At 43.2% G+C, this 13,027-nt stretch overlaps 1 protein-coding gene across 1 annotated transcript in view; it reads left to right on the plus strand.

Moving 5' to 3' along the window:
• FBLN2 (fibulin 2) overlaps window positions 1-5,521 on the plus strand; it is a 97,417-nt gene extending 91,896 nt beyond the window's left edge. Inside the window, exons 16-17 of the mRNA XM_009332581.1 lie at window positions 3,491-3,614; window positions 4,615-5,521. Of these exons, the coding sequence (XP_009330856.1) occupies window positions 3,491-3,614; window positions 4,615-4,972 (482 nt within the window). The 3' untranslated portion in view covers window positions 4,973-5,521. The remainder of the gene's footprint in view (window positions 1-3,490; window positions 3,615-4,614) is intronic.
• Window positions 5,522-13,027: the final 7,506 nt, after the last annotated feature.

Genomic DNA, 13,027 nt, shown 5'->3' on the forward strand with positions numbered 1-13,027 from the left:
TGCTCTTAGTTTTTCGGGAACACTTCACATAACTTTTGGTTATGTATCTCCTGTGCTTAAATACTCTTCTCCGTGGTAACGGCAGTGAATTTACACTGCGTAAATCATGAACGGCATGAGCATAATTGATCCTGACTTTGGAGCAGAGAAGCAGACTAAATGACAATTAAAATCTTTTTAGAAGATTTTAAAAGATTTATTTTTTTAGATGTGTTTTTAAGTATGAATGCAGTTACATCTATCTGCATTTAAATTCTTATGTAAAAGTCACCTTCAGAAAATCCCAGTTATACCTCTCCTCAGGCTTTGTTTGTTTGTTTGTTTGTTTTTTCCTGCTAACTTTGAGTGCTTGCATGTTAGTTGCCACCTCTGCCAGCAGTGAGATCTGAGCTGAGGACGTCTTCCAGAGTTAATAGTGTGAGTCACTGCGTTAATCGGCCAGCACAGCTCTCCCGAGCCGGAGGCACCCAGCGTGCTCCAAGCGCTGGAGGTGGAGGAAAAAGGTTTGCCACGCGGACCTATGGATCGCACTTGCATTGTCTGTGTGGTGTGAAATCCTCCCTGCACACTCACCCTGTGTGGAGGGGGTTGCTATTGTATAGACTAGCCCTGCTAAGTCAGCTCTACAGTAACAGTTGGAAAAACTTTTTGAAGTACCTATGCCACCTGGTACACGCACCCTCCTTAGAGGTTGAAGTTGGTCTACTCGCAAAACTTACCGCGTGTGTGGCAGCTCTGTGCATGGCTGGGTAAGCTGGCATTTAGTCAGGTGCTGGAAGGAGCCCCTGGGTACACGCTCTTTTTTTGAGCTCTGCAAGTGTGTAGTTACACGTTTGGGCAGGCTAATATATTGAGGTCTCTCTGAAAACATGGTCAGAGAAACAGTCTGAATTGATGTCAGCTGGACTAAACTCAAGGTGATATTGGTTTCCACCAGCTGAAGATCTGGCCCCAGTTGCTCATCATCTGAACAGTTCTTAAGAGTTACTGGTGGTACATTCTGTGTACCCTTTTTTTCAAACAGATGAGCTGTATCTCATGTAATAGCATCTCAACATATGTATCTCAGAGAAACTGCCTATGGTATTTTGCAGCACAGCCAAACTGGTGAAGTGAGTGCTTTCATGACAATGATTGCAATATGGAAGAAATTTTCTTTCTACCTAGGGGCACTTCTGAGAATCATCAAGGGATTTAATTTACTTTGATTCTCTCCTACTTCCTATTGTATACTTTTCTTTGTAAGACTTTTAAACCAGTCAGTTCAGTGTATGAGATCAGTTCTCATCCCAGGGGAATGGAGGGAGTGGGAGGTTACAGTTTTCCTCTAAGAGTCTGTCTCCTCTGTGACAATTGGCAGAACTGCAGAGCCCTACACAGTCCACGTGGTTTGTCTGTTAGCATTTATTTCATTTTAAAGCCTCCGTGCGTTGTCTAGACATTTGGGAGTACACAATGTGACTGTGAGATCTTTGCCAATATTTTCTGTTCAAGCTGGATCCTTGTTATTGCATCTGGTTTTCAGCATTTTAAGGTCCATGGCTTGGGCTTGTGCATATGTATCATTTAGGTAACCACCTTTATGCTCTAGGCCATAAAGTGTCTCTGAGCTTTAAATGTACCTTTTTGTCTTCTGCGACATTGCTTCTCATTACGGGGAGATATTTATATTTAACTTAAGTTTTCAAAAATGTGTGTCCTGTTCTAAAGTGTTGTTCTTAAGTTCCGGTATTTCATAATAGTCAGTCTGGTGAAGCTTACATCTCCTGGATCATGCAGCTGTACAGCAGTGGATACTTTGCTTTGTATTTGCCCCCTGCTTTAATCCAGACAAACTTTCATGCATAGATAAATTCTTCTCCTGGCATAGCCCAGCTTTCTCATTTCTCAAAAGGTCAGTGAGAAGGCCCTGTTGGCTTTTAACATGAGCTGGTTATATTCTGATGGGATTTGTTTATTCCTGGGGGATAGCTTCTGTCACAGTAGGCTGTCAATGGCTAACGTGTAGGCAGACATAGGACGTCCCTCCATCCATTATGAGTGTTTGCTCTGGGGAGGGGAAGGCCTCTCTGCAGACTAGGTAATGGAGGAACGTTTGTTTGCTGGGGCTATGTGGACATTTTACAGCCTTGTCCATGAAGAAGGAGCCACTGCGATCCCACGCGTTATGCAGTGTATGAGGGATTTATAGCAGTGGCCATCTTTCATCAAGGACTGTCCCTTGTATTCCAGTGCTTGCACACGGTGACTACACCACGCACAAGTCCGTGCACGTGCTCTGCTGTTTGAAACCAGATAGATGCTTCCCCCAGCTGTTGAGCTTATCACACGTGCACTGTGCTCACGTGCTGAACAGCTTGTTTAGAAACACCACACATGACATAGGCTAGCTCTAAGCATGAAACTGTGGTTCAGGGAGTATCAGTGACCTGTGAAGCTGTAAAAACTGGCCCATCACTTTCAGGAAACTATTTTAAAACTATCTTCAATCAGAACAGCTGTGGAAAGCTTAAAGAGCGGCTGCGGGGATGGACAGGTTGGCTGGTCTGAGAAGTTTAGGGTTCCACTGCCTTAGACTACCGCTATCTGGTTATTTTATTCTGTTTCCTTTCAGCCTAGTTTATAATATTACTGACAACACATCTCTGACACCTCAGGAGCAAGGGAGAATATGATAACACAGGCGATTCTGTCTAGATGTTCATGTTTGTTTTGAACCTTGAATGTTTTGTTTCATTGCAGTGGAAAGTGTCAAGACAGGAGGATCTTGGGTTTTGACAAGTTTTTTTCCTTCTTGCGTTCATTGTCCACTGGAAGTTAAACCCTGTGCTGCATCAGATGTGTTTGGAATGAGAATAGCTAGGTTCACAGGAGTGTGCAAATGTTTGCAAAGTACAGAAAGAAAGAAACAAACTTCCCCTGCGGTAGAAGGCCAGCCCTGGCCCTGCACTGGGTGGCTGCAACTGGCCAGTCTCTGCCAAGCAGGGGAGGGACTATCAAACAGCAGGAAAAGGATCATAAGCTGCTTGTAGGGAAGAGTGGGCTCCCTTGTTTATTGCACACACTGTGGAGTGGCGCTGTCATCTCTTATTAACTGATAATGTCAAGGAAGGAAACTTTTTCTGCAGAAGACATGAATTTTAGCAAATTGGAATCAACATGATTTACCCTGTCACTTCAAATGCCAGCAAGTGTCTGTGCACAGAGATGAACCTGACACACCTCACCCGAATGTGCATTTCATACCCCAGGTGTTTTCTCCGAGGTTCTCGCGGTCCTGGTCTGCAGGCAGCAGGCACAGGTACTGAAGAGGTAACACACAGCAACTGAGCGGTGGAGACAAGAGCCCTCAGCTTGCAGAGCCAAACTCACAGACTCCTCTTGCTTCTCATGCACACAGAGTCTCGTAAGCATATTACAGCCCATAAATGGTGATTACTTCTTATTTTTTAACTTAGCATGTCTTTTTCCTTGTGTTTCTTCTTGTTAGATGTCGATGAATGTGCAATAGGAACCCATAACTGTTCAGCTGCAGAGACTTGCTATAACATCCAGGGCAGCTTCCGCTGCCTGTCCTTTGAGTGCCCTTCCAACTACAGAAAAGTATCTGACATGTAAGTATCGCCGTTGCAACAAAGCGAGCAGCACGGTCCAGTGGCTTACATAGTGCTTTAGTTTGTGGGCGGGTGTAAGTGCTCAGAGCTCTAAGAAGATGCTTCGGTACCTAGAGCACACAGACCTTCCCCATATAGAGCTTCTGTCCGCTTTTGCCTCTTCCTTCTTCCAAGCCCTAGAGCCCCCATTTACCTTCCAACTGCTGCTATAACAGCAGTCATCAGAGCTTGCAGCTCTACTTGCTGCAGCTCTAAAAGGGCTCTGTTTATAATTAAGTTCTAAAAAAATAAGATCTTCTATGCTGCTTATATCATTGCAGTAGCTGCCAGGCTGCTCAGTGCACCACTTTTACAGTGGGTTTGGGTCTCCCTGTTTAATACTCAGATGGCAGTTCCTCAGAGAGTGTTGAAACGTTGAAGGGGAGTGGATAATGAGCTTGCCAGGCTATGGGGTTCTGGAATGGCACACCCCCACAGCTCCCAGCTCCTCAGCAGCTGAGGCTCGGGACCCCCAAAATCTTCCTACCCATCTCCTGCCTCAGTGGCTGCCAGTGCTTTGGGAAGCCATATTTAGTTGCTTATGACTTAAAACATACTTTTCCTGCCTTATAGAATTGAGCAGCTTTGCAAGTTGAGGAGCGTGTTTCCCATTCCCATGTTTTATCTACCTTTTTAAGTGTTTTTGTTCTTCTTTTCTTGGAGCACCTCTGTGCTCCAACCTCTGTGCTGCTTGCAGCGTGACTCTGGCTCTTTCCTTGTTGTGAAGCTTCCCAACACAGCTCCCCCTGGCCATGATCTTTTTCTTACACTGTTGTACTCTGACAATTCTATCATTTACAAGTGCTTTATGGGCACTGTAAAAGCAGAAAAAGCAGCTGGCAATCACACGGCTGAAGTTTGGGACTCCTGTTTGTCTAATACTTTTGCAATACTCTGAAATACGTATATTTTTACCTGCTATTACATGGACACTGAATGTGCTTCATTTCTCATCTCCTAGGAGGTGTGAACGAATCAGCTGTTTTAATTATCTGGACTGCCAAAATACCCCGGTGCGCATTACCTATTACCAGCTGAACTTCCAAACCAATATCGTGGTCCCAGCTCATATTTTCCGTATTGGACCATCACCTGCCTATGCTGGAGACAACATAATCCTTACTATCAACAAGGGAAATGAAGAAAACTACTTCAGCACTCGAAGGCTGAACTCGTACACGGGCATTGTCTATCTTCAGCGACAAGTGAAAGAGCCTAAAGACTTTTTGTTAGATGTTGAAATGAAACTGTGGCGTCAGGGAACATACACTACTTTTCTTGCCAAAATTTACATTTTCATCACAGCTCATGCGTACTGAAGCATGTATTGACATTGGATTTTATTGGTGCTATGCTCTTTAACTGTTCTACCAAAGCTTAATACTGTTGAACTGGCATTTAATGTATCTAGCCTTTATATTATTTTTCTATCATTGCTTTAAACTTTTTTATTGGTTGTGTAAATTAAGTTAATTTTTATCTTTTTTTTTGTTTTCTTATGCAATTCTTTACATCATCATTTGACAATGAACGAAGGAAGGGTTAGAAAGGCAGTACAAGCATTGTGTTAAATGCTGGAACCTTTTCTTAGAAATTATTTTTAGGTTTAGTCACATCTGCAGGGTATTGCACTAGAGAGGAAAGATGTTCACTTGGGAGTATTGGTTTTTGCCACTAAGGGAAAAAACCTTGAGCAATTTCTCTTTATTACACAAACTTATGGTTTGGCTTAGCCACTGACTTCACTGAGGTTTCTCTGTGTTGAGATGCTGTGTCGAAGGCCGTACGTGTACACTGACGGTTAGCTCACCTCATATTACCGGTTTATTTTCCTCCTTCCAACTTTCATGATATGTTGCCTAAAAATATATATAAATAAAAGAAAACTCCACCAGTGAAAAAGCCTATGAATGAGTCTTGCTTTAGTAGGACTACTCATATGCTAACTATTTACAAGAGCAAGGCCTTAAGAGAATGTCATGCGTTAGGGTAAAGGCTCACGTTGCCATTTTTAATAGTTGTCTTTATAGGTGTTGGGATTCCTCTCTATACAGACTCATTCCATTTAGGTAACTATAAGTGCAGATTAGATGCTTTATAATTCTTAAAGGAATGTCCAAGAGAAACATGGAAATAATGAAATAATCAATTACTGCTCCTTATTTTAAAGCTTGGGTGTGCCACTGAGGAATCACTTGCAATTTTAAATATCAAAAAGGGGAGTTGCTTCTCTTCTTCAGGAAAATTACATCAGTTGTGTTACTAAATGACGCAGAGGAAAATGCTAGTTAAAGTGGCGGTTTGTATTATGCCATTTAGAAAATAGCACAACCAAAGTTTTGAGCTAGATTTCCTCTAGTTCTACAGGAAACTGGATGAGGTCCAAAGTTGAAGGCCAGATGTGGCAAAGCATAGTATAATCAAAGTATTTATTAGAATTTAGACATGAATATCAGAACTTCTTTATGGCTGTTTTCTTTTTTTTTCCTCCCAAAAAAGCAAACAAGCTCCAGTGTTGAAATTTTCTGAGCTTCTTTTGTTCCAGCTATAATTATTCTGCAAAATGTCTTAAAGGAAAAACATAGCTACAATATATTGATGTTTACTACACTGCAGTTTAATAATCATAGAGTCACAGATTACCAGGTTGGAAGGGACCTCAAGGATCATCTGGTCCACCCTTTCTTGGCAAAATAATAATCTGTTCTTTTCTACAGTCGATCTTATTCTGACCAGTGTGTACACACAAAAAAAAAGGAGAAATCAAATCTTATGGCTTTTTGTGCCACAATCAACAATTTTATTATGTTGTAAAATAGCTGTTTGAACTGCATCTTGAAATGGTGTAAACACCACCTATATGGTGAGAGGAGGGATGTTCTGTATTCACTATATCCCAAGGCCAATTTCTACCACTTCAAGTCACTTCTTTAATTCGGACTCTTTCTGTATATGCTAGCAAAAAGACCCATTACCAGGGAAAAATCATTGCTGTTTGCCAGCTGTAAAATACGGGATATCTGTGAGCTTGCATACATCAAGCTTTTATTTGTTTTTTTCTATAAAAATCATTTCGTAAAAGTGATCTTCCATCCATCTTTTGTTTTCCATAGTTAACAGTTTCATAAGCGTTTAGCAGGGAAGTGCCAACTGCGAAACACATGTTCATGCAATTTGTCATGTCAATTAATGCGTATCTTACAGCTACAGGCCTGGCAAGATGAAGAGGCAGCCGCAGCAATGAGTAGGAGAGCCTTTCAGGTCCATTATGCAGTATACATGTTAAGTGGCGATACATTTCTCCATGCCCCAGTGGGGCACATCAAGAGTCACCGAAACCCAGAGTTTTCCATCAGCATTAGTATTTGATTGAGCGTAAATGATATTCAAGCCTCGACGGTCTTTCTTGTCAGAGAATAAATGGACAAGCCATTTGTTACTTGGAGACCTTTTGCTGACTAAAACCAGCCATAGTCAATCATATCAAGGGTCTGGCAGTTTGTAACACCAATTTTTCATTTTCCAGACAGGTAATTGATGAAGAAAGTTTTAGGAAAGGCTTTGCATACTATTATAAGAAAAATGCGATGTTATAACAAAACATGTCTTCATCAGCACTGTGTCCAGTAGGCATCAAAAAAGTCAGAAATAGTTGCTCGGTGCAACTGGTCAAAGGAAAGGAAAGGCTTACGGTAGATAATTTCACATCCTTCTGTTCCCAAAATAACCAGAGGAATCTTTTACCTCTTGCCAACCCAAAGCATACGCCCTGTCAGTTTTAGTAGGAGCTGCAATGCAGGGACAGTTAGTGCTGCATCCTTTGCTTTTTCTTAGGACAGTGCTCATGATTGAACTTGAACAGACACATCCACCAAAGACCCCCTGACCGGCGAGGATGTGCTTTCACTGGGTCGCAATGGCTTTGGACTGGAATTTCAGTCGCCTTCAACTGGTCTAGCCCCTAGAAGGCCCAGTTCCCACCTTCAGTAATGCTCCTTCCGCTTTATTTGGCTGGGTAACCTAGACGGAGAATGAGAGTGTGTGTATCCACGTACACAGAAGAGGTCTCGGTGAAAAGAGTTCAGGCCTGGACTGTACCTTTATGGCCTCTTACACTTCCTTAAAACAGCAATAGCTTTCCTGAATTCTCTCTTGAACAGCCATATTTTTCTTTCTTTTTTTTTTTCTTTCTCCATTTCTAACAAGTGAGTTAAGTAGCTTTTATTTATTCCCTTAGCTGCTTCGTGCCCCCCCCCCCCCTTGCCTGTTTGAGGTGAATTAAGAGCAGCTACCCAAGAACTATGCAAGCTGATAAATTCATGAGGAAGACAACAGCTGCAAACCTAATAAATAATTATAGCAGACTTGGGGCATATGATTCTGTATGTGTAAAACCTTAGATTATTAGTATGTTCCCAAAATTGGAAATGGCCTTTGTGTGACCTGTCTGAACAATGCGTGTTCTGCTTAGCTTTGCAGGTTACTTACTCCTGCCTTTATGAAATCTGACCTCTCGGTACTTGGCTGTTGTATTCCTTGGGAGATCCAGTGATCCCAGAGACTGAGGAAGATCTAACGTGTCATTGGAAGGAAGAAGAAATGAAAATCTGCGTGTTTGCTGGAAATTTGTATGGGTCTATTACAGACTGAAACATCAGGTTTTCTCTTGACTGGAATTTATATAACATATAGTCGAAATAGCAGTAAATGGGTGAGAAAGATGTTTTTACCTAATATTTTTAATTGTTTCCTTTCTGCACCAGGGAGGAAGTATTTTACAATCTCTTTGTATGTAAAAAATAGACGTGTGTGGATTACTGCAGGTGCTGACTAGTCTGTGCTAGCATTCCTCTGTGAACCTGACGTAGAGAAAAGGCAAGGGATTGCTCAGCTTGGGCCTTGCTTCATCTCCTCGCACTGGAGGACCAGAGCACGGCTCACCCATCACGGAAGAGTAAGCTGTTAACTGCAACGGGCCAAAATTCTTATATTAGCTCCAAGATCCCACAAACAGAACTTCATTCACTTTTCTGTTTCTTCTCTTTTATACCAGTTATTCCTCAGTCTAGTGATTTAGGACAGAAGCAGATTTCAAACTTAATGGATTTTATGGTTCGGATCATCCTTTGATGTTAAGGCTGTAATAAGGGACATACTACAATAATGACTTCAACATCAGAGCATAAGACAGTCTTTTCTGCAAAGGTCCCATTCAAAATGCCTCTATCAGCACAGGTATTGGTGTTTCAGAGAGTAGGGGAAAAGCTGAGCCGCCTCCTCCTCACCCCTCTTCCCTTAGGAGGGTTTGCTCGAGGAGGCTGCTCCCCTGCAGACACGCGTCACCAGAGAAAGCTGGCCAGAAGTGGACCTGCCTCCCGGTGACGGGGAGCACACGGTGCACTGCCCTCATGTAGACTCTGCCTCAGCCCTGGGGAGCAGGGGGGGCGTTACGAAGCTAAGAGGCTGCCTCCATGTCTCCCAGCTGGTGGGGCTTTGCAGATGCTCAGCACCTGGCAGCACTCAGCTTTTGGGGTGCAGCTGGGCCCCTGGTGAGGGGCCATTTCTCCTCTGTACCTGCTGGTCCACTGCTCGTGCTTGCACCTTTGCTCGTTCACCCAGCCTTGGGGGCTGTAGTGCTCTGAAAAATGCTGCTCTTCACAGTCCAGCCAGGAGCAAGAGCGCTGAAAACTGCGTGCACAAGAGGGAAAGCAAAGGAGAAGAACAATAAAATGGAACAACAAAAATGAAGTAAGATTTTGCAGTTCTCTGGTACTGTGATAGGCGGTTATGGTGCTGAATTTGGGTTTTTGTGTGGTCCTGGGGTAGAGTCTTGAGTATGTGATTAGAATTGGTGTCCTTTGCGGGCAGGTAAGTTTTGTACTTCCCCTCAGACCTTTGCAGGGTGAGGAGTTGCTTTCATCTGGTTTGCAGGATGCAGGGAATCTGTTGCATATTCTTTGTCTCCCTCCTTATTCTCTATAGCTCATGCGAGAGGCCCTGGCTGTTCTTCCCCATTCATTTTTCTTTTTTTTTCCTTCATCTTTCCAATGCTCCCACCCATGCCAGGAGGAAGAGAAAGTTCCAGCCGGGGAGAATTAGCATTCTGGAGTAAAAATAGATTTTGAGGTTAAATAAAAAGTATCTTCCCACTTTCAATGTTCTCTGCATCACAGAGATATTCATTTTGAAGTGGCTATTGAAAACCAGGATTTAATTATATCCAGTTTCAGTGGTGTGAAACTGAAGTCACAAACTTGAGCCTTTTGTCTTCTAAACCACCATTCTTTATCTTGCATGTTCTCTATAAATAGCAGTCAATGTGTAGGACTACTCCAGAGCTTTGGAGCCCTTTAGATAAGCTTCACCCTTCAAGGGCTCCTGCCTGATGCCCCCTGGCACGTGCTGCTGGAGGAGCTGGCTGGCAGCAGCGGGCCAGCTCGGTGTCACGCCTTGCCCTGAGGCTGCCCCATGGGCTCTTCTCATCGCTGCTGGCAGTGTTGGGAAGAATGGATCCTTCCAGCTGCACCCCCGTGCAGAGGCTTGCTCGGCCCAGGGGGCTTTTTCAGGGAAGACGGTGACATTGACTTCCCGTGAGCTGCGGCTCCCGTTATGGTGGGGTTGAAAATGATAACATCTGCTGTGGATTGTTCGTTTTTTTTTAGCTGGGGTTGGAGAGGAAGAGGATGCCATTGTGGTGCCCTACATACTGTGAAGGGAGGGATAGGAGGAGATCCTCTGTGCATTAGCGAGTCTTCTGCGTGGTAGCCAAGAATTGTGCTAACTGCATAAATTCACAGCAGGATGTTTTAATTGCTTGGAGCTTTGGTCTAATGGTAACGGTGGGCTGGAAGAACTGAACTGGTGATGCAGGGCTTGGGGGAGCTGCTGCGGCAAAAAGGGCAACCTGATCTAACAGACTGAGACCAGCCCAATGTGAAAGCAACCCCGGTTTCATTCCAGGTAAAGAATTGGTTTCGGGTGAGATACCTTGTACTTGCAAGTGATCCAGGGCTAGGTTAGTCGACATACAACGTATGAGAAGGCAGATGGAAATTAGTTCTGTCCAGGGTTCACGGAGATTTGTTTCATTGGTAATAGTCTATAATTAAAGCATTAAATCAAATCTCACAGAGAAATACCAAGTTTCTGAAGAGAAACGCTGATTATGCAAAGGGCCATCTGAAGGAGTCAGAGTTTAACAAATTGTTCCCAATAGAACAAGTGATGAATTCTATCCTGGGGGGCAGGGGGAGATCTAAAATCCAATTCTATTTTGGAATAATAGCCAACATGCAGAGTACTAAACTCTCCTCTGTGCCACCATTTCTAAAAGTAATTATGAAGCATGTTAGTAACACCAGTTGATCCAATTTAAGGAAAATGCATCCAAAATGGAGACATAAACGCCTTGAGAGAATGGGAGGGTGGAGATGCCTTTCTCTGTGTCGATGAGGGTGCCTTACGGCAACACGGACTCCACTGGGCTATGCTCCAGAGAGGGTTTTTTGACTCTCTGTGATTACAGAATTACTGGTTGCAGCCAGATGCACCACAGAAGAGGATAGATCCTCCCCAGCATTGATAGCCAGGAGAAAAATGTACGTGGAATACTTTCAGCGTGGGAAAAAGACTGATCATTTTCAATGAAGTACATCTGAAGTGGAGCACTGCCGTTTTTGGAGTTTGAATAAACTATGTGAACTAGTGATACAGGACTGATAAACACAAAGTGATCTTTTGAAGGTAACACACCGTGATGAAAAGTTTGGGTTTTGTTGGTGATAACAAAGCAAATGCTCTGACCAAGGGATAAAGATCACAGCAGTGAGAAGACCCTGGTGTGGCTGGGAGACTGAACAGGCCATTTCCCACATCTAACTGTGGCTGGAATATCAGATGGACACAGCTCACACAACCTTGAAAGTGGAGGAGGTGCCCACTGACCTCCTAGTGTTGGGATGGTAAAGCTCAACTCCCAAACTCATTTCAGGGTAGATGAGAATATGCCTTCCTATGCTGGCGTTGGAAATTTTGAGAATGTCCTGTAGCTAAGATGGAGCAGCTTGTACTACACCGGTGCTGCAGCCATTGAAATGTAAAATTATCACTTTCTTCTCTTACGGACGTTCTTCACAGTAGTTTTATAAGTGTAATCCCAGTTAATCTTAGCTGTTACAGAGGTCTTGTACAGTTAATCCTATTGTCTTTCAGTTGCACCTTGGAGAAACAGCTTTCACATTGACCAAGAATATTTCAGAGTTTCAGGTTGGCTAATGTAAAAGCGTAATTCTGGAGTAATATATATATGATACAATATAGTGTAGAATTGCTACTATGAGTAGGGGAAGGACTGTGCCTAGCCGTTAGTGTAATCACCAGCTACATGTCGCAATAACTGAACACTACATTGTAGGTATTTGTCTAACCTAGATTTAGGGCAAGTGTGCAATATTATACCAACGTACTGTAATGCTTAACCCAGTGTAAATGGATATGAAGGTGCTGTGGTAGTGATGAGGGCAAAAGATAGTCCTGTAACGACTCATGCTAGATTATCACTGGAGTTGGGAGGGCACAAGTGTGGAGTTTAGTCACAAAGTTTTGGGATTCCCAAAGTCAGCGTAACACTTATCACATCTGCAGACCAGGGGAGTCTGTAACAGGAGATGCAGATATTAATAAACTTTTCCAGAGCAGACACTGTCCTATATTTTCCTGTATATTAGACAACGCTGCTCTGAATCTACGATTCACGTAGGCAAGAGTTGGCGCTTTCCATTTATACAAAAGTAGCAGTTATTGATGCAAGTAATCCCATTAATCCCATTAACTGGGAAGGCTTGAGTACACGACTGGGATTTGAAAGCGTTGGAGTCTGTTCTGGTCTCTGTCCAAACGGATAAGGGGGCACAAAGCAATTGTGGTGCACATGGTTACAACCTCTGCGTCCTTGCATCCAGTAGAAAAGTTATAAAATAAACCCTCTACTTCACCCTGTAAGAGTATTTGTGGTCATATATCTATTGTTACCACGTTAGAGGCTGGAATAAATCCTACTGATTGACTGTTCCCTGTCACCTGAGGATCTCCCATGCCAGACACCGGAGATGGTGCCGGTGGCTGGAGGGTGTGAGGCTGAGGCTGAGTGTGTTCTCGGGTGTCACAAACACACGGCTGTTGTGGGCTGTGCCGTGTACCACTACGAACCTTCTGCTTGCTCAGGTAGCACTAAAAAAACAAACAAAAAAAACCCCAAAACAACCAACCAACAAAAAAAAACAACCTCAATAACCTTGAAAATAATGATTTCCTAAAAAAATACTTAATTTTCTTAAGAAAGAGTTTTCTACAGTTTCCCAACAGCTGTTGACGCA

Source organism: Pygoscelis adeliae, unplaced genomic scaffold (genome assembly GCF_000699105.1).
Source record: "Pygoscelis adeliae isolate BGI_AS28 unplaced genomic scaffold, ASM69910v1 Scaffold349, whole genome shotgun sequence".
Classification (NCBI taxonomy): Eukaryota; Metazoa; Chordata; class Aves; order Sphenisciformes; family Spheniscidae; genus Pygoscelis; species Pygoscelis adeliae.